Source organism: Moschus berezovskii, chromosome 12 (genome assembly GCF_049115385.1).
Source record: "Moschus berezovskii isolate FMDL1 chromosome 12, NW_MosBer_1.0, whole genome shotgun sequence".
NCBI classification, from domain to species: domain Eukaryota; kingdom Metazoa; phylum Chordata; class Mammalia; order Artiodactyla; family Moschidae; genus Moschus; species Moschus berezovskii.
Genome location: NC_142471.1, coordinates 7116533 through 7144527, shown reverse-complemented (window position 1 = coordinate 7144527; position 27995 = coordinate 7116533). Strand labels below are relative to the sequence as shown.

General features: G+C 43.9%; 1 protein-coding gene and 1 pseudogene across 1 annotated transcript in view; one reads left to right on the top strand and one right to left on the bottom strand.

Annotated features, from left to right (window-relative positions):
* SLC35F3 (solute carrier family 35 member F3) overlaps window positions 1-27995 on the bottom strand; it is a 146483-nt gene that overhangs the window by 17521 nt on the left and 100967 nt on the right. Inside the window, exon 3 of the mRNA XM_055425793.2 lies at window positions 497-716. Within this exon, the coding sequence (XP_055281768.1) occupies window positions 497-716 (220 nt within the window). The remainder of the gene's footprint in view (window positions 1-496; window positions 717-27995) is intronic.
* LOC148775923 (dnaJ homolog subfamily B member 13 pseudogene) lies at window positions 6016-6962 on the top strand (annotated as a pseudogene).

Here is a 27995-nt window from a genome sequence, read left to right as displayed (position 1 = left end):
ACAGTCGGACACGACTAAGCGACTTTCACTTTCTAAGTGTGTCTGGCCCACTTGGGTATTGAACGCACCATCCAGATAAATGGCCCACCAAGAGGGCATGTCCACGTGGATGAGGAGATTTGGTTTCAGATATCAGAGTTATAGCAGTGTTAGCTGAGGGCTCTGGGCTGCAGCGACTGTGAGAGGCAGGCTGAAGACATTACCTCTTCCCTAAGGGGGGACCCCAACCAGCACACACTTTAGGGAATGCTTGTTGAAATGCTTGAAATGAAAGGTGCTTTAATGAACGCTTGTCTAGAATGGTTCGCAAGCAAGGAGGTTTGCAAGGCACCCCAAGAGCCTGGCCCTTGGCTGGGCTCCTTCTCTGCTGCAAATCAGAAGGAGAGTGGCTAGCGGCTTAGGCTGAGCGGTCCAGCACATGGAGCTAAGCAAGCCGACGGGCAGGTTTTGGCCGGCATGACTGAGCGAGGGGGAAGACAGAGAATAAGGAACTTACCCTCACTCCCATGAACCTGTCCCTGAGAACGATCCATGAGAGCAAGAACACAAAAGCTTTGTTGCAGCAGAACAATACGGAGACATCCGTAGTGTTTATTTTCTTTATTGCATGTAAGTACAGGTAGTTTGTGAGTGTCCAAAGAACACCAAAGGGTGCTGCCTTGGTAAAAAACACCTTCAAAGTCAAGCCATTGTCTCCAAAAAATCGACAGCATTCCCTAAAACAAGGAAAGAGAGGCAGTGTTATTATATTCTTGGGTTGAGACAGATCTTTTTTATCCCCCCCTACCCAGTTTTGTTTGTTTTTAGCAGACACAGGAAGGGGTGGAGTTCTTTTATTTATTATTATATTTTAACAACATCTTTCTACCAAAGCCCTTCAATCTAGTCCACTGAAGAAAGCACTGCACGAGGCTCCCAGCACAAGGATTGGCCACTGTGGATTATTCCTTTGGTCCATGTTGGGTATGGAATGGTTGGTTTCGGAGAAGGTCATGGTGGGTGGGACCATTTGATCCGAAGAAGCCCCAGTTCCACGGTGACCACCTAAGGGATTCTGCTACTTGGTTAGTAAAAGAAGGAAGTCTCTAGACCAGGAAGTCTCTAGGCTTTTCTTCTCAGGGGCCTGGACACTCAAAGAGAATGCCCCAAAATATACTTTTTTAAAATTTGCCTCCAAATGAAGTTGTCTCTGGGATCAGGCAGTGGCATTCATTTCTTGGGCACATCTAATACATTTTGACTATTTTATCAATGGTGTTAACTGTACATTTTCTCCATGAGGGCCTTTTTAGTTGGTCATTTCACGTGTGGAAGGTCCTGTCCCCAAGTCATCTGAGAGGTGATCACAAGAAGGATGAGCAGATCCAAGAGCTCAGCGGCTTAAGAGAGAAGGAGATGAGGAAACACCTGGAGACAAACGTTTTCCAACATCACCTTTCCAGAATCTAGGGGAAGGATCACTGGTATTTGAAAAGCTGCTTGAGAAAAAGAAAGCCAACCTTGCTCAGGCAGAAGCGGATGGAGGGGAGGAGGTGGGGGGGGCAGAGGGTGGGGACAGAGGACTAAGGGGCTGGCTCTGCAGACAGCTGCCCGCTGCCCTGCCCAGGAGCGGAAAGCATCATTCTGCCAGGCTGGATGAGCCAGGCCAAGGAGAGGGACGTGAGAGGACACGCTGCCATAGCCATCACAGCCCAAGCTCACAGCAGGGCCCAGTGTGGCCCAGATACCAGCAAGTGAGGAGGGGAGAAAAGATGGAACTAGAACAAGTCAAATACCCCAAGGTGGAGAACAGCCACAGCCCAAGCCACCTATTAATAACATGAAAATGCCACAATCAAGGAGAAAAAAAAAACAAGAGTCAAAGGGGATTGGATGCAATTATAAATTTAATTTGATTGTTCTTTCCATCAATCTAAAATGAAACTTGCCTTTGTTCATTACATCCATAGAAGAAACGGAAATTCACCACTGTTTGCTGAACTCTACGCTGCTTTTTAAACCAGCAACAGGTAAAACAGTCAAATCACTAGATTTACCAAGAAACTGATTCAACTGAATTGACTCCATTTTGGCTTTCTAGGAACAGAACTTCCATCTAACTGACATGATATTTCTGTTTGCCCTGTAATTTTCATACAATAGTTCAGTTGCACTTTCCATGCCCTTTTATCCGGCCCCTGTTTGCAAAAGAGTCTTCCTTCTTTCCAGAGAAGAGCAAGGAACGATAAGAAGGCCTTTTTCAATGAACAATGGAAAGAAATAGAAGAAAACAACAGAATGGGAAAGACTAGAAATCTCTTCAAGAAAATTAGAGATATCAAAGGAATATTCCATGCAAGAATGGGCACAATAAAGAGTAGAAATGGTAAGGACTTAACAGAGGCAGAAGAGGTTAAGAAGAGATGGCAAGAATACACAGAACTATACAAAAAAGATCTTAATAACCCAGAGAACTATGATGGTGTGGTCACTCACTTAGAGCCAGACATTCTGGAGTTCAAAGTCAAGTGGGCATAAGGAAACATTACTACAGACAAAGCTAGTGGAGGTGATGGTAATTCCAGTTGAATTATTATTTCAAATCCTAAAAGATGATGCTGTTAAAGTGCTGCACTCAATATGCCAGCAAATTTGGAAAACTTAGCAGTGACTACAGGACTGGAAAAGGTCAACTTTCATTCCAATTCCAAAGAAAGGCAGTGCCAAACAGTGTTCAAACTACCAGACAATTGTGCTCATTTCACATGCTAGTAAGGTTATGCTCAAAATCCTTCAAGCTAGCCTTCAGCAGAATATGAAAAGAGAACTTCCAGATGTACAAGCTGGGTTTAGAAAAGGCAGAGAAACCAGAGATCAAATTGCCAACATCCATTGGGTTACAGAGAAAGCAAGGGAATTCCAGGAAAACATCTACTTCTGCTTCATTCATGATGCTAAAGCCTTTGACTGTGTGGATCATAATAAACTGTGGAAAAATTTTAAAGAGATCACCACCTTACCTGTCTCTTGAAAAACCTGTATGCAGGTCAAGAAGCAACAATTAGAATCAGACATGGAACAACAGACTGGTTCCAAATTGGGAAAGGAGTACGTCAAGGCTGTATATTGTCACCCTGCTTATTTAACTTATATGCACAATACATCATGAGAAACGCTGGGCTGGAAGAAGCACAAGCTGGAATCAAGATTGCCGGGAGAAACATCAATAACCTCAGATATGCAGATGACACCACCCTTATGGCAGAAAGTGAAGAGGAACTAAATAGCCTCTTGATGAAAGTGAAAGAGGAAAGTTTAAAAGCTGGCTTAAAGCTCAAACATTCCAAAAACTAAGATCATGGCATCCAGTCCCATCACTTCATGAAAAATAAAAGGGGAAACAGTGGAAGCAGTGACAGACTTTATTTTCTTGGGCTCCAAAATCACTGCAGATGGTGACTGCAGCCATGAAATTAAAAGATCTTTGTTTCTTGAAAGAAAAGCTATGACAAAAAGCAAAGACATCACTCTGTTGACAAAGATCTATATAATCAAAACTATGGCTTTTCCAGTAGTCTTGTACCAATGTGAGTGTTGGACCATGATGGAGGCTGAGCACTGAAGAATTGATGCCTTTGAACAGAGGTGCTGGAGAAGACTCTTGAGGGTCCCTTGTACTGCAAGGAGATCCAACCAGTCTATCCTAAGGGAGATCAGTCCTGGGTGTTCATTGGATGGACTCATGTTAAAGCTGAAACTCCAGTATTTTGGCCACCTGATGTGAAGAGTTGACTCATTTGAAAAGACCCTGATGTTGGGAAAGATGGAAGGCAGGAGGAGAAGGGGATGACAGAGGATGAGATGGTTAGATGGCATTACCAACTCAACGGACATGAGTTTGGGTAAACTCTGGGAGTTGGTGATGGACAGGGAAGTCTGGTGTGCTGCGATTCAGGGGGTCGCAAAGAGTCGGACATGACTAAGCGACTGAACTGAACTGAAACACTGTGAAAGACAGGGAAAGCTATGAAAATCTGTAAGTTCTACACTTACATAATTTTAAAAATACCTATGTTCTTGGTGCTCTTTAAAGAACTCTCACTGGGATAGGTTGGTTTGGTGGGATAAGGATGTTTTATCATTTAATTCAAATCAACAAGCACCTGTTTATCAATTGTTATAGTCACAATTCTAGACAAGGCACTGTAGCTGATACAAAACAAGAAAATAGTCCCTCTTTTTTAAAGATTATGGTAAAATTGGGGAGATAAAGACTGATTCCTCAAAAGGAAGTAATGCAAGTTTAAGTAAAATCACCTATTAAATAGTGTGGAATATAATAGTGCTATAGAATTCCTATCTAGTGGCAAGAGTTGGACTGGTTGGAGAAGGTCTCATAAAAGATAAGGTTTTGAGTTGAACCTTGGAGGACAGTTGGCATTCCAGGTGGTTCAGTGATCATGAATCTGCCTACCAAGCAGGAGCTATAGGTTTGATCCCTGGGCTGGAAAGATCACCTGGATAAGGGTTTCCCACTCCTTTATTCTTTCTTGGGAAGTCCCACGCATAGAGGAGCCTGGCAGGCTATAGTCCAGGAAGTCGCAAAGAGTTGGACATGACTTAGGAACTAAAGAACAACAACAAAATTGAAGGATAGTTAGGATTTAAACAGTTTGGGTTGGGGAGGAGGTAACGTCCTTAGAGAGAGAAGAGAAGAAATTGTATCCATGACACAATAATAAATGGTTATAAAAATGGCAATAATTTTTCAAATTAGAGTAGCCACATTTAAAAAATTAACAGAAGAGTTAGACTATAAAGTTGATTAATCTCGAGGAGGGGGAGAGAGAGAGAAAAAAAAACAAAGGAAAAAAAGATAAAATGAGAAGGTCAGGCTAGAAGGTCTAATATTGAACTGAAAAGAACATTAGAAAGAGAAAATGGAAAAAATGAAATGGAGGAAATTACAAAATAAATAATTCAAGAAAGTGTTTTGGAACTATAGGACGTGTCTTCCTGATGAAAAGGCTTACCAAGTACCAAGCAAAATGAGTGGAGAACCATGGTAAGGCACACACTCGTGGCCAAAGAGGGATAAAGAGAAGACTTTCGGTTTCCTGGAGAAATAAACTGGCCAAGGGTGCACTCAGTCGTGTCTGACCCTTTGCGACCCCATGGATGGTAGCCCACCAGGCTCCGCTGCCCATGGGATTTTCTAGGCAAGAATACTGGAGTGGGTTGCCATTGCCTTCTCCAGGGGATCTTCCAGACCCAGGGATAGAACCAGTGTCTCTTGTGTCTCCTGCATTGGCAGGCGGGTTCTTTACCACTGTGCCTTCTGGGAATCCCATATGCCTGAAACTAATACAACATGCCAGAATACTGGAGTGGGTAGCTGTTCCCTTCTCCAGGGGGTCTTCCCAACCCAGGGATCGAACCCAGGTCTCCCACATCGAAGAGCTTTACCAGCTGAGCCACAAGGGAAGCCCAAGAATACTGGAGTGGGTAGCCTATCCCTTCTCTGGGGGATCTTCCCAACCCAGGAATTGAACCTGGGTCTCCCGCATTAAAGGAGGAGACTTTACCAACTGAGCTATCAGGGAAGCCCTGGGGCTAAAGGATAGGAAATCATAATAGCGTCAGACATCTCAACAATAAAAACAGAGGCCAGGCAATAATGGCCTTAACGATTTTTCAAGGAAAATATTTTTCAAGTCAGAATTCTGAAATCAGCCAACCATCCATCCATCAAATGTGAGAGTGAAATAGACATATCCTCGGTTAGGCAGTGCTCGAAACATGGTCTCGCAAGCTCCAGGAGGATGGGTTACACTAAAACCAGGGTATGAACCAAGCAAGAGGAGGACAGGGCGGCAGGGGACAGGCTCCCACACAGGCAGGACTGAACACTGGCCCAAGGACGGCAGTCCAGGGAGCAGGGGGGAGGGGAGGGGAGGCTCCTGCTTAAAGCAGCACAGGGAATGTGTTGACAGGTTTTTGAGATGGTGGAACATTTTCAAACAATGGCAAGCATTAATGGAAACCAAGGTAAAGGCAACAAAAAGGCAAATACTGCTGGCAGGAGAAACGGGAGCTCCTGGTAAAAGTAGAGAGTCGATGAGTTAAATTTGCCCACTTATAATTAGCCAAAAACTGGGATAGCCTCATGAGAAAGCAGACTCAGGTGAAGAGGGGATGGGGTCTGACGGAAATCAGTGCATATAACTGTCATAAACATCCGCAAGAACTGGGAGTGACTGAGAGGGAGCAGGGGCGGAGCAGGAGTTGCTGTTTTTATGATAATTCTTTTTCTGTTATTTTGCTTTTCCAAGCTATGTACATGTATCAGTATTAAGTTGCTAAAAACTAAAAACTGTTTAAAAACACATGAGAGGTTGCTGTGGCTGAAGCTGCCACGTGAGTGCCCTGAGACCCCTTGGAGGGGTGCAGTTGGAAAACCATAGATAGAGAGAAAACCTACCCTATTCTTTGACTGAACTCAGAAAATTAAGAGCTCCCAAAGAGTGCTGAACTAGGATGGGTACTCCTCTACCATCAGGGATGAGATCCTCATGGATGACGTAAAGCCTGGTTGAAGGCAGGGCACACCTATCACCTTCGGGAAGGAAGGGGACCAGAATCCCAACATCATCTCAGCTGACATCACCTTCATCATAAAGGAGAAACTGCACCCTTGCTTCCATAGGGAGAACGACAACCTCTTTTTTGTGATCTTCATCTCCTTGAGCAAGGCTCTGACCCACTACTCCGTGGAGGCGAAGACCCTAGATGACTGTCTGCTCAACATCCCCACCAGTAACCCTGTCCACCCCAAGGACTACAAGAAGGTGCCAGCTAAGGGGATGTTGTTGCCAGAGAGCCCCATCAAGAAGGGGGACATCTTCATTTTCTGCACCAGCCAGTTCCCTACCTGTCTCACACCCCAGCAGAAGGAGATGCTATGCCAGGCATTGCTGACATGACTCCGGTGGGCTGGGGCCTGGAGCAGGGGGAGGTGAAGGCTAGCTGGGTTGACGCCACCCCTACCCCCAGCCTCAGGGTGTGCGGTGGAGCCAGCCCACTGTACAGACACGACATGAGGATGCGATGGCATGGGACTTTTAAACTGACACAATGAAGCTTTTGTTGTTCAGTCGCTAAGTCATGTTCGACTCTGCGACCCCATAGACTACAGCACTCCAGGCCTCTCTGTCCCTCTATATTTAAGGAAATAAAGTTTCTCTTTTCCTTTTAAAGAAAAGATGCTGTAACCCAGACAGAGTAAGTGATGCTCTCAAGTGCAAGTTTGACTGAACTGCAGCCTGGGCTCACTCCTCAGTGAACACTCTCAGTGATCCCCTTTCTCTTCCGGATCCTTCCCATCACCATGAAACATGTCTAAGCTTCACCAAGCTTAATATGAACAAAATACCCACCCCACCCCCGCGAAGCAAGCGCAAGCATCTCGTCAACCCCTTTTCCTCTCCCCAGCCCTCTTTCGGAGCCAGCTTTGGGAACAGCCACTGGCACTCAGGTCCCCCATGACCATCTTTCTCACTCTTAGCTTCTCTAATTCAACGTCTGCTCCCACCACTCACCCAAACCCCTAGATCAGTTACCAGAGAACTTCTGTTGCTAAATCCAATAGTCACTTTCAGGTCTTCATCTTACTCTTGGAAACCATCACTGACTGTTCCCCCCGAAACACCCTTTTGGCTTCCAACCCAGCACACTCCTCTGGGCCTCCTCCCACCTCTCCACACCCTCCCAAGGCTTCCTTGGTATCTTCCAGGGTTCTCTTCTAGTCCACTCTCTTATTACCCTGCAAACAATGACTGAGGCAATCTCATCTACTATCAAGGTTTCAAAGGTCAGCCAGTCACTGTGTAGTAAAGAAGCTTCTCCAACCTGGTACCATCCACATCCTGGACACCAGACACTGAATATTCAGCCTTTCCTAATGAATGCCCCATCTTTCCCCTCAATGCTCAATCACCATAGTCAGTTCAGTTCAGTCGCTTCATTGTGTCTGACTCTGCGACCCCACGGACTGCAGCATGCTAGGCCTCCCTGTCCATCGCCAACTCCCGGAGTTTGCTTAAACTCATGTCCATTGAGTCGGTGATGCCATCCAGCCATCTCATCCTCTGTTATCTCCTTCTCCTCCCGCCTTCAATCTTTCCCAACATCAAGGCCTTTTCAAATGAGTCGGTTCTTTGCATCAGGTGGCCCAAGTATTGGAGTTTCAGCTTCAGCATCAGTCCTTCCAATGAATATTCAGGACTGATCTCCTTTAGAATGGACTGGTTGGATCTCCTTGCAGTCCAAGGGACTCTCAAGAGTCTTCTCCAACACCACAGTTCAAAAGCATCAATTCTTCGGCGTTCTGTTTTCTTTATAATCCAACTCTCACATCCATACGTGACTACTGGAAAAACCATAGCCTTGACTAGACAGACCTTTGTTTCTAAAGTAATGTCTCTGCTTTTTAAAATGCTGTCTAGGTTGGTCACAGCTTTTCTTCCAAGGAGCAAGCGTCTTTTAATTTCATGGCTGCAGTCACCATCTACAGTGATTTTGGAGACCCCCAAAATAAAGTCTGTCACTGTTTCCATTGTTTCCCCATCTACTTGCCATGAAGTGATGGGACTGGATGCCATTATCTTCATTTTCTGAATGTTGAGCTTTAAGCCACCTTTTCACTCTGCTCTTTCACTTTCATCACGAGGCTCTTTAGTTCTTCTTCGCTTTCCGCCACAAGGGTGGTGTCATCTGCATATCTGAGGTTATTGATATTTCTTTCGGCAATCTTGATTCCAGCTTGTGCTTCATCCAGTCCAGCATTTCACATAATGTACTCTGCATATAAGTTAAATAAACAGGGTGACAATATACAGCCTTGAGGTACTCCTTTCCCGGTTTGGAACCCATCTGTTGTTCCATGTTCAATTCTAACTGTTGCTTCCTGACCTGCATACAGATTTCTCAGGAGGCAGGTCAGGTGATCTGGTATTTCCATCTCTTTAAAACTTTTCCACAGTTTATTATGCTCCACACAGTCAAAAGCTTTGGTGTAGTCAATAAAGCAAAAGTAGATGTTTTTCTGGTTGGCAATTTGATCTCTTGTTCCTTTGCCTTTTCTAAATCCAGCTTGAACATCTGGAATTTCTCAGTTCAGGTACTGTTAAAGTCTAACTTGGAGAATTCTGAGCATTAATTTGCTAGCTTGTGAGATGAGTGCAATTGTGTAGTAGTTTGAACATTCTTTGGCATTGTCTTTCTTTGGGATTGGAATGAAAACTGACCTTTTCCAGTCCTGTGGCCACTGCTGAGTTTTCTAAATTTGCTGGTATAGAGTGCAGCACTTCCACAGCATCATCTTTCAGAATTTGAAATAGCTCAACTAGAATTCCATCACCTCCACTAGCTTTGTTCGTAGTGATGCTTCCTAAGGCCCACTTGACTTCCCATTCCAGGGTGTCTGGCTCTAGGTGAGTGAACACACCATCGTGGTTACCTGGCTCATGAAGATCTTTTTTGTACAGTTCTTCTGTGTATTCTTGCCACCACTTCTTAATATCTTCTGCTTCTAATAGGTCCATACCATTTTTGTCCTTTATTGAGCCCATCTTTGCATGAAATGTTCCCTTGGTATCTCTGATTTTCTTGACGAGATTGCTAGACTTTCCTATTTTATTGTTTTCATCTATTTCTTTGCATCAATCGCTGAGGAAGGCTTTCTGATCTCTCTGATCTCTCCTTGCTATTCTTTGGAACTCTGCAGTCAAATGGGAATATCTTTCTTTTTCTCCTGTGCCTTTCACTTCTCTTCTTTTCTCAGTTATTTGTAGGGCCTCATCAGACAGCCATTTTGTCTTTTTGCATTACTTTTTCTTGGGGATGGGTTTTATCACTGCCTCCTGTACAATGTCATGAACCTCTGTCCATAGTTCTCCAGGCACTGTCAGATCTAATCCCTTGAATCTGTTTGTCACTTCCACTGTATAATCACCATGCTGCTGCTGCTGCTAACTAAGTCGCTTCAGTCATGTCCGACTCTGTGTGACCCCATAGACAGCAGCCTACCAGGCTTCGCCGTCCCTGGGATTCTCCAGGCAAAAACACTGGAGTGGGTTGCCATTTCCTTCTCCAATGCATGAAAGTGAAAAGTGAAAGTGAAGTAGCTCAGTCGTGTCCGACTCTTCGCGACCCCATGGACTGCAGCCTACCAGGCTCCTCTGTCCATGGGATTTTCCAGGCAAGAGTATTGGAGTGGGTTGCCATAGCCTTCTCTGGTATAATCACCATAAGGTACCACAATTCATATTTCTAATGGCTAGACAGTTGGGAATCGCTCTTAACATCTCCTTTTCCCCTTTCACATCTAATTCATCACCAAGGCTTATTTCTCCTAAGTTTCTTATTGCTGTGAGCACACTTGCCTCTGTTCCTTCTCAACTGGACCGCGGCTGCCAGAAGCTTCTCTTCACAGTTGCCTCTCCTCCACTTCAACCCGTTCCATACTCCATGGTACAATCAGAGAGAGATCCTTCGCTTCTCTCACTTTTATTTAGGATGAGGGCCAAGCTCCCCACAGACTTACCAGGTCCGTCCTGAACTGGCCTCTGCCCATCCCATAGCTTTACCCATCACTTCTTCGCTGCATAGAATTTAAGCCACTTTTCATTTTGGTCACTTGGCTTCAATGCTCTTTATTCTGCTCTGGGTCTCATTGGATTCTCTATTCCCTCGAAACACTCTTCCTCCTTCTTTAGGTGGTTTCTTTCCAACCACTGGGTATGAGCTCATACACCTGCTTCAATGAAGTGCCTGATGTATGCTCCCAATGACCTGGAAGCCTAGTCATAGCTGTAGGATCCTTTATTGTAACTGCTTATTTAATCACCTGACTTCTTCACTAGAAGGTAAGATCTGTGTGGTCATTATATTTCTGCTTCATTTTATATCCCTAGAACTTAGCCCATAATATGTGTAAATAATTTTTTTTTAACAGAATGAATGTGCTTATTCCTTTCTGGAGGACCACTGGTTTTCAAGCATTGATGCACACACCATCAGTCTTTGAAATCTCAGGGAGCTTTTAAAAATACAAATTGCTTGGATTCATCTCTAAACATATCCAGTCATGCTGTTCCTCGAGGGGCCTAGGATTCAGTAGCAAACGGTGCAGTTTATATGAGGGTGACATTCCTGACAGCATTCCATAATGCAAAATGTGTATTTCTTGATGTGTTTTCCCACAGTAGCACTGTGCTTCTGTTTGCAACTCCCGTTAACACCGCCACCTGGCATTTATAGTTCCCTTGTTCCCTCCTAGTTGAAACTGTGATTCTTGTTTAACTTTTAAAATCTCAAGGGAGTCACATTATTTGAAATTTTATGCATAAATGAAACATTAGTCATACCTGTATTTTGTTACTGCAAATTTGCATTTAAAAGAGACTGCTGTATTTTTTTAAATTTCCAAATGATTCTCAGATGCAGCTAAGTTTGGATCCAAAAGTTCATGGTGTCTCTCTCTCCCTCCTCTGTTTATTTCTTTAAAAAAAATGAAAAATCACGGTAAAATCCAGATAACAAAAGGTACCATCTTAACCATTTCCCCTCGTTTTTCCCCATATGCTGACTCACTGAATTTTGATCCCATCTTATGCGCCAGATTCTTTAAAAAAGTGTTTATTTGGCTGCGGCAGGTCCCAGTTGCAGCATGTGGGATCAAGTTCCCTGAACAGGGACTGGCCCTGCGTCCTGTGCATTGGGAGTGCGAAGTCTTAGCCACGGACCATCAGGGAAGTTCCTCATCTTAACTATGTTTAATTATTTAGTTCAGTGGCTATTTAGTTCATGGCCTTAAAAACATTCACATTGTTAGCTAACCAATCTCTAGAACCCTCTTTATCTTACAAAACTGAAACTTTGTACTCTAAATGACCACTACTCATTCCTGTCTCCTACAGCTGCTGGCAACTGCCATCTACTTCCTGTCTCTATGAACTGTCTTGTATTAATAGGTACCTCAAATGAGTGGGATCATACAGCATTTGTCCTTCTGTAACCGCCTTATTTCACTCAGCATAATGCCCTCAAGGTTCATCCATGTTGTGGCATGTGTCAAAATTTCCTTCCATTAAGGCTGAATAATATTCCTTTGTGTAAAAAAAACACTCCTTTGTGTGTATATATCACATGCTGTTTATCCATTCATCTATTGATGGACACTTTGGTTCCACCTCTTGGCTATTGTGAATAATGCTGCTATGGACATTGATATACAAATGCCTCTTTGAGACCCTGACTTCAATCCTTTTTTACATATACCCAAAAGCAGTATATAACCCAGAAGTTGGACCATAAGTCTGAGTGCCAAAGAATTGATGCTTTTGAACTGTGGTGCTGCAGAAGACTCTTGAGAGTCCCCTGGCCAGCAAGGAGGTCAAACCAGTCAATCCTAGAGGAAATCCACTCTGAATACTCATTGGAAGGACTGATGCTGAAGTTCAGGCTCAAGTTCCAATATTTTGCCCACATGATGCGAAGAGCTGACTCGTTGGAAAAGACCCCGATGCTGGGAAAGATTGAAGGCAAAAGGAGAAGGGGGCTGCAGAGGATGAGATGGACATGAATTTGAGCAAACTCCAGGAGACAGTGAAAGATAGGGAAGCCTGGTGTGCTGCAGTCCATGGGATCACAAAAAGTCAGACGCAACTTAGCGACTGAACGAAAACAACAACTCAGGAGTATTACTCAGTCATTAAAAAGAATACATTTGAATCAGTTCTAATGAGGTGGATGAAACTGGAGCCTATTATACAGAGTGAAGTAAGCCAGAAAAAAAAACACACCAATACAGTATACTAACGCATATATATGGAATTTAGAAAGATGGAAATGATAACTCTGTATACGAGACAGCAAAAGAGACACAGGTGTTTAGAACAGTCTTTGGGACTCTGTGGGAGAGGGCGAGGGTGGGATGATTTGGGAGAATGGCATTGAAACGTATATATTATCATATGTGAAACGAATCACCAGTCCAGGTTCGACGCATGATACAGGATGCTTGGGGCTGGTGCACAGGGATGACCAAGAGGGAGGATAAGGGGAGGAGGGAGGTGGGAGGAGGGTTCAGGAAGGGGAATTCATGTACATCCGAGGCGTATTCATGTCAATGTATGGCAAAACCAACCAATATAATATTGTAAAATAATTAGCCTCCAATAAAAAATTTAAAAAATAGAAGTAGAAAGACTGGATACTGTAATTCTACTTTTTTTTTTTCTGAGAAATGATCACACTGTTTTGCCTGGTGGGCATATCAGTGTACATTCCACCAAAAGTGCACAGGGTTCCATTTTTTTTCACACCCTTGTCAACACTAGTTATTTTCTGTTTTTAAAATATTTTAATTTTAGCTATTGTAATGGATATAAGGTGATACCTCATTGTGCTTTTGATTTGCATTTTCATCATAATTAGTGATGTTGAGCATCTGTTCATAAACTTGTTTGCTCTTCTTTGGAGGATGTCTATTCAATCCCTTTACCCGTTTTTTCACTGTTTATTTTTGTTTAGTTATAGGAGTTCATATATTTTGGATATTAACCCCTTATCAGATGAATGATTTGCTATTTTTTTCCATTACATAGATTGCCTTTTCATTCTGTTGATTGTGTCCTTTGATGCAAAAGAATGTTAAATTTTGACGCCGTCCGATTTTTACTTTTGTTGCCTGTGTTTTCAGTGTCATACCCAAAAGATCATCTCCAAATATAATGACAAAAAAGTCCCTGTGCTTTCTTCAAAGGGTTCTGTAGTGCTATGTCATGGAAATTTGATTCATTTTGAATTAATTTTTGTATAAGGTATAAAGTTAGGATCTAACTTCTTTCTTTTGCATGTCAATATTCAGCTTTCCCAGCAGTGTTTGTAGAACAGACTGTCCTTTTTCCATTGTATGGTCTTGGCCCCTGTGCAAACATCGTTAACCATATATGTGAGGGTTTATTTCTGGGTTCCCTATTCTATTCTGTTGGTGTGTACGTCTGTCTTCATGCCAGTACCACACTTCAAGCCAATTTTAACGACTATGCTTTATAAGTTTTGTAATCAGGAAGTGTGAGACCTTCAATCTTGTTCTCGTTTTTCAAGAGAAAAACCTCCAGTCTTTTTCAACCTCCAATCTTGTTTTGGCTATTTTGTATCCCTTGAGATTCCATATAAATTTTAGGATAGATTTTATTATTTCTGAGAAAACATGCTGTTGGGATTTTGATTGGGATTGCTCTGTAGATAACTTTGGGCATCAGTGATATCTTATCAATATTAAGTCTTCCATCCATGAACACTGGATGTCTTTCCATTTGTTTGTGTCTTTTAAAATTTTTTTCTGGTATATTTTGTAGTTTTCTACATGTAAGTCTTTCACCTCCTTAGTTATGTTTACTTCTAAATACTTTATTCTTTTCAACAATATTGTAAATAAAATATTTTACTTTTTAGAAAAACCTTTCAAAAATATATAACATATATTTAAGTGCACAAAAAGTAAAACATACAGTTTAATTTTTATAAAGTAAAACACACATGTTACACCATCTCTACCAAGATACAGAATATATACCCACACCCCGGAAGCGTCCCCTGAGCCCTCTCCTAGTCATTATCTACCCCCTTAAATATTATACGATCAGTATGGAGAGTTCTATCTCCATATTTATTTTTTTCATCTTAATGAAGTCGGAACCATACATTATGTACTCTTTAGTGTCTGGTTTCTTTTACTCAATATTATGTCTGAGAGATTGCATCCATATTGTTGTAAGTACCAGTAATTCACTTGCTATGTAGCATCTAACTTTAGGAATGTACCACTGTTTATTCATCCTATAGTTGACAGACATAGAGTGATGTGGATTATCAGCAATGTTGCTATGAATGTTCACATATATTTGGTGCATATCTGTATGCATTTATGTTGGATATATATCACGGAGTGGAGATGAAGTTTCCGAGGATATCTATATACTTATATATAAACTCCTCCCAGATGGCGCTAGTGGTAAAGAACCCACTTGTCAATGGAGGAGACATAAGAGATGTGGTTTGACCCCTGGGTGGGAAGATCCCCTGGAGGAGGAGGGCAAGGCAACCCACTTCAGTGTTCTTGTCTGGAGAATCCCATGGACGAAGAAGCCAGGCAGGCTACAGTCCACAAGGTTGCAAAGAGTCGGACAAGACTGAAGTGACTTAACACACGTACACATAGATATACACACACGAATAATGGTTTTCAAAAATAGCTGTGCCAGTTTATACTCCCACAAATCTTTTAATCAAGACTTTATTTACTTTTAATGTAATTAATGCTCCATTTAGGTTTAATTCTATCATCTTACTATTTTCCATCAAAAACATGGTGATGTGTTATGTCTGGGAGGACACGCAGGACACCCCCAGTTGATACCAGGCAGAGATCCCCCACATTGAGTGTAGTGTGGTGCCAGGGGGATGCAGCTCAGTGCCAGGGCAGGGAGCTCGGGACATAGCTTAGATCCCTTGGTGTAAATCCAGTGTTGAATGCTAGGAAGAAGACTACCGATGTTCTTCTTGGGTCTGTCTATACTGAGAGGTTCTGGTGTGCTTTTGTACTTGTGGCTCAAATCTCTGTACTAGGTTCTTTCTTATCAGGGTCATTGGAATAATTCCACCAGACAATGTTTTTGATCCCGACCATCCCTGTTCACCCCCACCCCGCTTGTGGTTCAGCTGGTAAAGAATTTGTCTGCAATTTAAGAGTTGGACACGACTGAGTGACTTTCACTTCACTTCACTTCATCCCTATCCACAGTCTGAACTTAAATAAGCTTGCATTCATGTTAATATATATTGATGGTGATAAAATATGTTATCCAATTTCAGGGAAACACACATATGCCCATAGTAGAAGATCAAAAATATATAGGTTTAGGTGGGTCAATAGATTGAAGAAGGCAATGGCAACCCACTCCAGTACTCTTGCCTGGAAAATCCCATGGACAGAGGAGCCTGGTGGGCTGAAGTCCATGGGGTCACTAAGAGTCAGACATGACTGAGAGACTTCACTTTCACTTTTCACTTTCATGCTTAGGAGAAGGAACTGGCAACCCACTCCAGTGTTCTTGCCTGGAGAATCCCAAGGACAGGGGAGCCTGGTGGGCTGCTGTCTATGGGGTCGCACAGAGTCGGACACAACTGAAGCGACTTAGCAGCAGCAGCAGCAGCAGGTCAATAGATTAAAAATGAGAGACTGAATAATGTATGAAATAAAAATTATAATTAAATGAAATGACTAATTTGGGCTTCCTTTCTGCTGCAAATACAAACTATACTTACTGAAAATAAAAATCATGATTGGCAATATAAGCATAGCAAAATTAGAACCATAACCACAGCTATACCCTTTGATCTCCTTCCTTTCATAGGTCTTAAGGCCAGTTAATATTAAATGCCATTTAATGGGACCTCCCTGGTGATTCAGTTGTTAAGACTCTGCTTCCACCACAGGGGGCATGGGTTCGATCCCTGGTCAGGGAACTAAAATCCCACATGCCACACAGCATGGCAAAAAAAAAAAAAGATAAAATGTCATTTAAGTACATTTGGATACATGAAAGAAAGTTAAATATGTGGGTTCTGGCTCAGAAGACAGTAAAAGGAACAAGAAAATCGGAAAACAGGTTCTGAAAAATCAAACTGGTAAATCAATAGTGCAGTAATAGGGGGTTTGGGGAAGGCAGAGGCAGAGACACAGGATAAATTTCCACAGACCGAGGTAATCCTTCAGGTCCTCCCCTGAGAAATGTGTTTACATAGGTGTGATCACTGTTTCACACCAGCCCATATCGGGCTTTTTAACTGATGACATCTCCTAAGAATGTTCCCTTGATGTTACATGGTTTTCTACTTACTGAATTATTTTTTGTTTCATCTACGTACCTCTGGGTTGGTGTTATTCTGCATGGATACCTGCATGGATATTTTGCTATATTCTGCATAGATTTAAGGCTGATGAATTATATTGTGAGAGTTTCAGCTATCCCCCCATTATTAGACACTATATTACATCCATTTTCCCTTATTATAATAAAAAGGTGACAAATACCTTCCTTCTTACAGCTTTCTATGCATTTTAGAAAAATTTCCTGAAAAATAACTACATTCATAATAGAATATGAGCATGTTTAATGATGACCCAAGTGTTAGCTTAAAATTCTCTACCAACTCCCATGATTAGGGCATAGCTGTATCATAAAGAAAATAGGTGCCATGGAGAGAATTAGGTTACAATGCCTGGCAGGGGGGATTTCTATTTGGATGCTCATTTCACATCCAAGGGGTAGTTCTTTAGACGTCAGCACATATTGAAGGACTTTATTGAAAGATCGATGGCAGAATAGCTAAGATGCACAGCATATTCATAGAGCCCTGTGCCACTCGTCATCTTGATTCAGACTATCAATGAGCAGATAAAAACTGGGTCTAAAATATTCACTCCAGCATTAGGAGGGGAGTTGGACTTCATAAACTTGAATGCTTTTCAACTTTAAGATTCTGAGATTAGAAAATAAAGCCTTTTGGGGACTTCCCTGGTGGTTAAGTGCTTAAGACTCTGCCTTATAGTGCAAAGAGTATGGTTCAATCCCTGATTGGGGAACTAAGATCCCACGTGTGTGTGTGTGTGTGTGTGTTAGTCCCTCAGTCATGTCCGACTCTTTGCGACCCTATGGACAGTAGCCCACTGCTGAGTTTTCCAAATTTGCTGGCATATTGAGTGCAGCACTTTCACAGCATCATCTTTTAGGATTTGAAAGAGCTCAACTGGAATTCTATCACCTCCACTAGCTTTGTTCGTAGTGATGCTTCTTAAGGCCCACTTCACTTCACATTCCAGGGTGTCTGGCTCTAGGTGAGTGATCACACCATCGTGATTATCTGGGTCGTGAAGATATTTTTTGTATAGTTCTTCTGTGTATTCTTGCCACCTCTTCTTAATATCTTCTGCTTCTGTTAGGTCCATACCATTTCTGTCCTTTATTGTGCCCATCTTTGCATGGAACATTCCTTTGGTATCTCTAACTTTCAAATGCTAAAAGATGATGCTTTGAAAGTGTTGCACTCAATATGCCAGCAAATTTGGAAAACTCAGCAGTGGCCATAGGACTGAAAAAGGTCAGTTTTCATTCCAGCACTAAAGAAAGGCAATGCCAAAGAATGCTCAAACTACCGCACAATTGCACTCATCTCACACGCTAGTAAAGTCATGCTCAAAATTCTCCAAGCCAGGCTTCAACAGGATGTGAACCATGAACTTCCAGATATTCAAGCTGGATTTAGAAAATGGAGAGGAACCAAAGATCAAATTGCCAACATCTGCTGGATCACTGAAAAAGCAAGAAATTTCCAGAAAAAACATCTACTTCTGTTTTATTGACTATGCCAAAGCCTTTGACTGTGTGGATCACAATAAACTGTAGAAAATTCTTCAAGAGATGGGAATACCAGATCACCTGACCTGCCTCTTGAGAAATCTGTATGCAGGTCAGGAAGCAACAGTTAGAAATGGACATGGAACAACATATTGGTTCCAAACAGGGAAAGGAGTATGTCAAGGCTGTATATTTTCACCCTGCTGATTTAACTTATGTGCAGAGTACATCATGTGAAATGCTGGGCTGGATGAAGTACAAGCCGGAATCAAGATTGCCGGGAGAAATATCAATAACCTCAGATATGCAGATGATACCACCCTTATGGCAGAAAGAGAAGAAGAACTAAAGAGCCTCTTGATAAAAGTGAAAGAGGAGATTGAAAAAGTTAGCTTAAAACTCAACATTCAGAAAACTAAGATCATGGCATCCAATCCCATCACTTAATGGGAAATAGATGGGGAAACAGTGGAAACAGTGAAAGACTTTATTTTGGGGGCTCCAACATCACTGCAGATGGTGACTGTAGCCATGAAATTAAAAGACATTTGTTCCTTGGAAGAAAAGTTGTGACCACCTAGACAGCATATTAAAAAGCAGAGATGTTACTTTGCCACCAAAGGTCTGTCTAGTCAAAGCTATGATTTTTCCAGTGGTCATGTATGGACGTGAGAGTTGGACTATAAAGTTAAATGCCAAAGAACTGATGCTTTTGAACTGTGGTGTTGGAGGAGACTCTTGAGATTCCCTTGCTGCAAGGAGATCCAACCAGTCCATCCTAAAGGAAACCAGTCCTGATTATTCACTGGAAGGACTGATGCTAAAGCTGAAACTCCAATACTTTGGCCACCTGATGCGAAGAACTGACTCATCTGAAAAGACCCTGATGCTGGGAAAGGTTGAAGGCAGGAGGAGAAGGGAGTGACAGAAGATGAGATGGTTGGATGGCATCACCAACTCAACGGATGTGAGTTTGAGTAAACTCTGGGAGTTGGTGATGGACAGGGAGGTGTGGTGTGCTGCAGTCCATGGGGTTGCAAAGAGGGAGTCAGACACGACTGAGCGACTGAACTAAACTGAACTAGACTGTAGACTGCCAGGCTCCTCTGTCCACGGGATTCTCCAGGCAAGAGTACTGGAGTGGTTTGCCATTCCCTTCTCCAGGGCATATTCCTGACCCAGGGATGGAACCCAGGTATCCTGCATTGCAGGTGGATTCTTTACCATCTGATCCGTCTTGCTACAGGGCAAGTAAGCTAGTTCGCCATAATGAAGATCCCGCATGCTGTAACTAAGACAAAACACAGCTGGGTCTTAGTTATTATTTAAGTAAGTAAGTAAGTAAATATATATTTAAAAAAGAAAGAAAATAAAACCTTTCTGCCAGGCAAAAGTCAGAGTAGCATCCACTACAAGTTGTGGACTACTGGGTAAATGTTTATTTCTCACCCCCGACCCCCCGCTCTTTTTTTTGCATTTGCCTTCACTTAGCGGAGAAGGCAATGGGAAGCCACTCCAGTACTCTTGCCTGGAAAATCCCATGGATGGAGGAGCCTGGTAGGCTGCAGTCCGTGGGGTCGCTAAGGGTTGGACATGACTGAGCGACTTCACTTTCACTTTTCACTTTCACACATTGGAGAAGGAAATAGTAACCCACTCCAGTGTTCTTGCCTGGAGAATCCCAGGGACGGGGGAGCCTGGTGGGCTTCCGTCTATGGGGTCACACAGAGTCGGACATGACTGAAGTGACTTAGTAGCAGCAGCAGCCTTCACTTAGAGCTTTAAGCTGACAGAGGCAGCAAAGACCATTTAACCAAACTTATGAATTAGGCTTTAGTTTATTTTGAACATTTTAAGACATCTTTGGGGAAGTTTTAAGTAAAATGAGTTTTACTATGAGCCACTGCGGCTCATAAGTAGGTTAAAATATGTTTGCTTTTCCCAGGAGTGCGTTTTAATGTTACACATTCCACAGCAGATCCTGGCTTAGCCAAATATCCGTAGAATCAATTTATAAAGATTTTCTTAAACAATTTAAAAGATTAACTTTTATAGCACAACAAAAATACTGAAGTATTTGTTTGTTTTTCTCCACTGTAGATTTTCTGAGCAACTGGTACAGTGCTCTGTTGGCTGTAAGTCCAGAAAGTGAGCCTGTCGATAATTGCATGCATCTCTACCTATTTATCAGAGAAGGCAATGGCAAGCCACTCCAGTACTCTTGCCTAGAAAATCCCATGGACGGAGGAGCCTCGTGGGCTGCAGTCCATGGGGTCGCCACGAGTCAGACATGACTGAGCGACTTCACTTTCACACATTGGAAAAGGAACTGGCAACCCACTCCAGTGTTCTTGCCTGGAGAATCCCAGGGACGAGGAAGCCTGGTGGGCTGCCATCTATGGGGTTTCACAGAGTCGGATACGACTGAAGTGACTTAGCAGCAGCAGCAGTATCTATTTATATGTCTTCTATCTATCGACCAGCCTATCATCCACCTTGCTATTGATCTGTTCCTGAAACACATGCCTGAGACAGTCAGAGGCAGAAAAAGACAGGTCTTCCATGATGTTAGTGGTGAGGACTCTTGGAAAGGGTCTGAGAGGAACAAAGGGCATTCATTTTGTACAAAGAATTCTGTTCCCTGAGATCTTCCCCCAGGAATGAACCAGCCTTAACCATGTCTTGGAGAGGGAACATTTAAGGAGAACAGATTGCATATGTGTCCCACTAACTAGGAATTTCACAGCCTCCTCCACAGGGATCTGTTCACTGTTTGGGGTTCAGTGGGTTTCGCATGCATAATCCAACAGCATGAGTCTCTGTAAAGTGCTGGGAGACTGCCTGCCCCCTGTCCACAGGGCTCATGGCTAAACTGCCGGTCACTGTGAAGCAATTCTTTGTCCCATCCAAAGGTGAAGACAGAATCAGTAAAGACAGGGTGGTATTCAAAAATACAACAACTTATCTCTTTGCCAGATCTCCCCAAATAACAGACATCTCCCAGAGGAGCCATCATCCCCACCCTCCCAGGCAAGGGCAGGAGGATAGACCCTCACCCACATTACATGTGCATTTCATGAAAAGCATTAAATCCTTCTGGTATCACATTGAGGATATGAATGAAGAAGTACAAGTTCAGGCCACAAGGTTGACTTCTACCAGTTACCACCAGCATCAAAATTGGGTTCTAATACACTGAATGATGGGCTCCCCTGATGGCTCAGATGGTAAAGAATCTTCCTGGAATGCAGGAGGCCTGGGTTCAATTCCTGGGTGGGCAAGAGCCCACAGCTTCCACTTATATGTGGAGACTAATGTACCAGCTGAAGTCCTCTGGCCACTTAGGAGGGACAGGCCCCCAGAATTGGTGTGCATTTCCTCCCAATCTGAAACAGCCTCTCAACATCAGAAACCACTCTGCCTGTTCGAGGAGTTCATTCAAATATCTGTGCCCAGTAGAAAGCTGCTCTGGGAACCTTGGCTTGTGGTCCACTGAACCCAGTGAGACTGGACACGTGGTTTCCTGTAGCAGGAAGACATCACAGGACCATCTGTGGTAGCACAGGATGCCTCTCCCGAGCTGGTAGGAGACAAGCTGGAGAGGGGCTCTAAAGAGAGCTGTTCGCCCTGAGATAGGACCAGCGCTTCGGGAAGAGTCGGTGTACTGCATTAGTGAAGCGCATCCTGCTGTGAAGCTGAGGGACACAGCACCCAGCACTTGATAAACGGGTCTCAGAAAATAACAGCTGCTGAGCTTTTTAAAATTTTTAAAGATTTATTTATTTATTTGTGGCTGTACTGGGTCCTCATTGCTGTGCGCGGGCTTTCTCTAGTTGTGGTGAGTGGGGGCTGCTCCCTAGTGGTGTGCATGGGCTTCTCCCCACAGTGGCTTGTCTTGCTGCAGAGCACAGGCTCTAGGGCGCTCAGGCTTCAGTAGTTGCAGCTCACAGGCTCTAGAGCACAAGCTCAGTAGTTGTGGCACACGAGCTTAGTCGCTCCGAGGCATGTGGGATCTGCCTGGACCAGGGATCGAACCCTGGTCTATCTATCTACATGTCCCCGGGACTGGCAGGTGGATTCTCAACCACTGGACCACCAGGGAAGCCCCTGAGCTTTTGCATCTATTCTGCTGCCTTTCAGTAAAGATTCATTCTGAGTCTTACTAAGCTGTCAAGACTTAAACCAGAAATACATTTTTATAACACTTGACTCAACAGCACTTTTATCACAGTGGAGAAGCCATGGCAGATCTGTGGACATTTCCTTGGTCATCAAAAAGAAGTTGAGACTTAAACTTCATGAGGATGGGGTGATAAGGATCTGATGGTGCCTGCTGGACTCCTGAACTGGGCCCCACAGTTGTAACCGATGCCTGCATTCACCTGCTGGCAGGACTGGCTTTCTTCCCAGTGGGTGGCTATTTGTCTGGGGCTTTGGAGTGGGCCCATTTAGTTCATCGCAAGGAAGAAGTTTATAAAAACTGTTCAACAAGAAAAAAGCCTTGTTCCACAACGGAACCTATGTTCTCACTTCTGTTCTTCCACACCACCTTTCAGGGACCTAGGATTCTATCCATGTGGAGAGACAACCGGCAGATACTCCCCAAATCGAATGGGATTTCCTGAAGGCCTTGGTGAGCATCTCTCCCTCTGGCCCTGTCTGTCTCCCATCTTGGCAATGCAAAGTCCAAGGCTTGAGACTGGGGGCTGGACCAATGACTGGGGTGCTCCCTGCTTCTGGCACAATGAAAGGCTGGCATTTGGTCAGTGGTCAGATTGGCAATCTTCAGTGTCCAAGCTTTGAAGGAACTAACGCAACTACAGTGAGCTATTGCATACAGCTGTTTCACAGATCCGTCCACAGACATGCAACAATGGTATAATGGGACCATTATATTATGTTATGAATTCCAAAAGACCTTTAGCTTGACTGTAGCCCCTTTGTTGCTCCTGTTGTATCTTCTGATGTCCTGGATCTTTCTCAGAGTATAAGCAGTATCTTGTCCTGATGGTCTGTCTTTGAAAGATGGCTGCAGGAGGTCAGACTTAGAACCTGGCCAGGACAGCAGAGCTCAGAGGCAGGGTCCTGCCTTGTTAGGAATCAAGGCATTTCTCTGTACTGCCCTGAACTTGGTTCTCATGGGCTTCAGAAATTCAGAGACATCCTGCCACTGCTATCCCCTTTACAGAGCTGCCAGGCACCTCCTCACCCAGGGCTTCCTCTTCCACCTCCAGCTCCACCCAGCACCCTGTAAATCTGCCCCCACAAAATTCTGTGTCAGCTCCCTCACATCTCCCCACGGTTTTAAAATTCTGTTTGCGAAGATCCCCTGGAGAAGGAAATGGCAACTTGCTCCAGTATTCTTACCTGGAGAATCCCATGGACAGAGGAGCCTGGCAGGCTACAGTCCATGGAATTGCAAGAGTCGGACACGACTCAGCGACTAAACCACCACCACCTCTTCCAACTGACTGCTGCTTTCTTCCTAGATGAAGGAACCTGGCTTCCCTTGTGGCTCAGATGGTAAAGAATCCACAGGCAATGTGGGAGACCTGGGTTCGATCCCTGGGTTGGGAAGATCCCCTGGAGAAGGGAAAGGCTACCCACTCCAGTATTCTGGCCTGGAGAATTCCATGAACTAAGTCCATGGGGTCGCAAAGAGTCGGACACAACTGAGCGACTTTCACTAGTCACGTTTGTATCTGTCAGGACCTAAGACAGCGCCCGACTCAAAATATACTGGTGAATAAATGACCACAACTCAGTTCTTGATACTTAGGCATATTTGGCAACATCAGCATGTTTATGCTGCTAGAAAGTTTAGCAAATGGATATTGTAAAACTGGACTGTCCATGCTGGTAGGGATGTTGGAAATCCGACTTTCTTGTGTAAAGGTAGGCAACCTCAGGCACAGAAGTGATTAGTTTTGTCCAGGGTTGCAAAGCTGGTTAGTAGCAGGGCTCAGTTTAACTGCTGCTGCTAAGTCACTTCAGTCATGTCGAACTCTGTGAGACCCCATAGACGGCAGCCCCAGGCTCCCCCATCCCTGGGATTCTCCAGGCAAGAACACTGGAGTGGGTTGCCATTCCTTCTCCAATGAATGAAAGTGAAAAGTGAAGTCGCTCAGTCGTGTCCGACACTTAGCGACCCCACGGACTGCAGCCCACCAGGCTCCTCCATTCGCGGGATTCTCCAGGCAAGAGCACTGGAGTGGGGTGCCATTGCCTTCTCCGTCAGTTTAACTCGGGGCTCCCAATTCACTCCCCCATTGTCCGCATTTATTTTGGTGACACCTCCATGGTGGCTGATGTACCAGGTAAACTGGCGTATGCTTGCCGCCCCCTCGGCTGGCCCGGACAGAGAGGAAACCAAGCCAGCCCAGCCCATTGCAGTGGTTCCCTTGCCCCTTCCTGCTCAGTGACTGTGGAAGGGGCCTGTGTGGAGTGTGGACCATCAGAAATCTGCTTCTCTGCATTTTGTAGAAACGGGTATGTGGATTAAGGGTATATTCCCTGCAACTAATTATGCAGATGTGTGGGCAATGCTCTTTGCTAATTTCAGGAGCTGTGCCCAAACTATTTAAAAGCAAGGGCGTGCTTTGTCTTCAGAAAGAAAAATTCAGGGAAGTAATCCTAAAGGCTCTACATCTGACTTATCAATGGGTTTTTTTGCTTTTAAAAAATAGCTTCCTTCAAACTGAAGAGTTTAAAGATTTTTATAATTTGTGACAGATGAACAGTCTGTGTTTCCCTGATCTTGAACTGAGAGTTGAAACAAAGATGCCACAAACTCAATGGGGGCTGAAAACTCAGGGTTGTCACTAAGGAGAACAGTTTTACACAGGATGAAATTCTGTTGTATCTCAAGGACAGAAGGATTTTGGACAAGGTCAATTTCATAACGTGCCATTTTGGATGGGATTGATTTATATTAACTGTAAAGCTTTTCAAGGCTGGTGCCAGGAGACTGGCGTGTGGATGTGTCCGCTGACTTTTGCAGGCAGTTTTCCCCTCTCTCTCCCTTACACACACTGCTAGAACTGCCTTCATCCAGATGAACAGCATTGACTTCTTCAGAGTTGGATTGATTTCCATGGCACAAACCAACAGCTCCTTTTAGAAACAGACTGGACCCGAGGAATTGCTGAAATACACACGGCTCAGTCCTGACTACTGACTGTAGACACGTACCGCACACCTTGAAGAAGACTCTGGCGATTCCTTGAGAGTCAAGGATTCAAAAATGGCTGAGAGACGATATGGATGGGCCTACAGAGTGTCGTACTGAGTGAAGTAAGTCAGACAGAGGAGAAACATCCTGTGACAGCCGCTATGTGTGGAACTGAAAAAGAAATGATACAAACGAGTCTACTCACAAAACAGAGACTCAAAGGCTTCAGAAAAGGAACCTATGGTCGTCTGGGGAGCGGTTAGTCAGGGAGTATGGGATTGACATGTATACACTGCTGTATCTGAAATGGATAACCAACAAGGACCTATTGTACCGCACACAGAACTCTCGAAGCTGTGTGGCAGCCTGGCTGGGAGGGACTTTGGGGCAGAATGCACATATATACATGTGTGGCTGAGGTCCTTTGCTGTTACCTGAAACCATCACAACATTGTTTGCTAATTGGCTATATCCCAATACAAAATAAAAAAAAATGGCTGCGAGAAAGCTGCCTTTACTTTGGGGTGTTTCTCTTAGTGAGAACTGCAGGGTTCACCTAAATTCCTGCTCTCATTTCATCCCATCCTAGACTCTGGCCTGCAACCCAGGAAGTGTTGTTCTCAGAGGTCCTGTTTACTCCAGGAGCTTCTTGATGGGCCTTCCTAGTTCCCATATTCTTTTTGTTCACCCAGTATTTACAAACATTCAGAACATCCAACTGGTTGTGAGAGAGGCTGTTTTCTAGGAAAGTGGAGGCTTCCAAAGTAAAGTGACCCCTATCTGCCTGGGGGCAGCAGACGTATCTGGAAGCAAGATCTTACTTAAGTGCCCTTTTAGGGAGTCTGACAATGAATGTAAGAGTCTTCAGGCTAACAGTGAATTAGCCGTTTGTCTCCAGGCCTCAGTTTTTTCAGCTATGAAATGCAGCATCAGTTCAAGATCCACTGACTGTCAATCATCTATGAATACGTGATTCATATTCTGTTGCGTTCTGTCCTTGCTCACTCATGTCCGACTCTTTGTGACCCCATAGACTGTAGCTCACCAGGTTCCTCTGTCCATGGAATTCTCCAGTTAAGAATACTGGAGTGGGTTGCCATTTCCTTCTCCAGGGCATCTTCCAGACCCAGGGATCAAACCCGCATCTCTTGAGTTTCCTGCACTGGCAAGTGGATTCTTTACCAGTGTGCCACTGTGCAGTGCTAATTCATATTCTAGTGACTTAGACATCTAAGTAATGCCCTGCAGCAGAGGTTGGACCCAGGGCTCTGGTCTGTGCAGCAGCAGGAGGGGAGGTTGAGCCTGCTCTGCGGCTTCCCCTCTGTTCACAGGGGCCACCCAACCAGCCATGGCCCCTCACTCTGAGCGTGTGAAGACAACAGGTCCTGCCATACAGTACAGAGAACTATATTCAATATCCTGTGGTAAACCATAATGGAAAAGAATATAGAAGAAAAGAATGTATATATATGCATAACTAAAATAAATTTGCTGTACAGCAGAGATTAGCACAACACTGTAAAGAACTGTACTTCAATTTTTAAAAAAAGACACCAGCCCAGTGTGAGCCTGGGCCCCACACTGCAAGCTTGCAGGGCCCTTTTCCATCCAAGACAGGGATTTGGGAGTGTCAGGATTCTGGGTCTACTCTAGCCTCCCAGAATTCTCCATCAAGCATCACAATTATTTTAATCATTTCTTGGTAACATTTCAGAAAGCAGATGACTTAGGGAGCCAGAATCTTTCCCATGTTCTGTATGAAAGCCCAGAACAGTGACCCCACTGGCCTGCAGAGGGCCACAGGTGAGAAACCAAGTGGTTTTCCGGCTGTCCTCAGCCTAACCCAGGAGAGATCAGTTGCTTCAACTGTTACTATGCCTGTCATAGGTCTAAATGTGCTAAGTGGTCAAAATTCAGCACAAAAGGCCGTTGACAGGCATCAGAACCACACTTACAGGAAGTTGAATTAAATCAAGGCCTTACAAATCTCTGCCCACTTCATCCCAAAACATACAAGCCCAAGCCGTCAGACGTGTAGCCAAGCCCAGACGCGTGTATCCGAGCTATGGTTTCCCTGGAGCCAGGACAGCCGAGCATCATCCTCTGCCTCTCAACTTCATGCTCCCCTGTGACTCTTATCCCACCTCAGAGCTTCTTTTCTGTCCTCTATACATCAAGGACCTTCACCAGCTCCTGATGGTTTTGCCTTTTGACTTTACATGTATTTGGAAAGCAACAGGTACCAACTGTAGTTTTTTTTGCCTTCTGAATTAAGAACATCTTGATTGGGATGAACACAAATGATGGTGGTTTCTCTAACCACAAAAGTCCCTTTAAGTGGCCAGCTCATGCTAACCCTC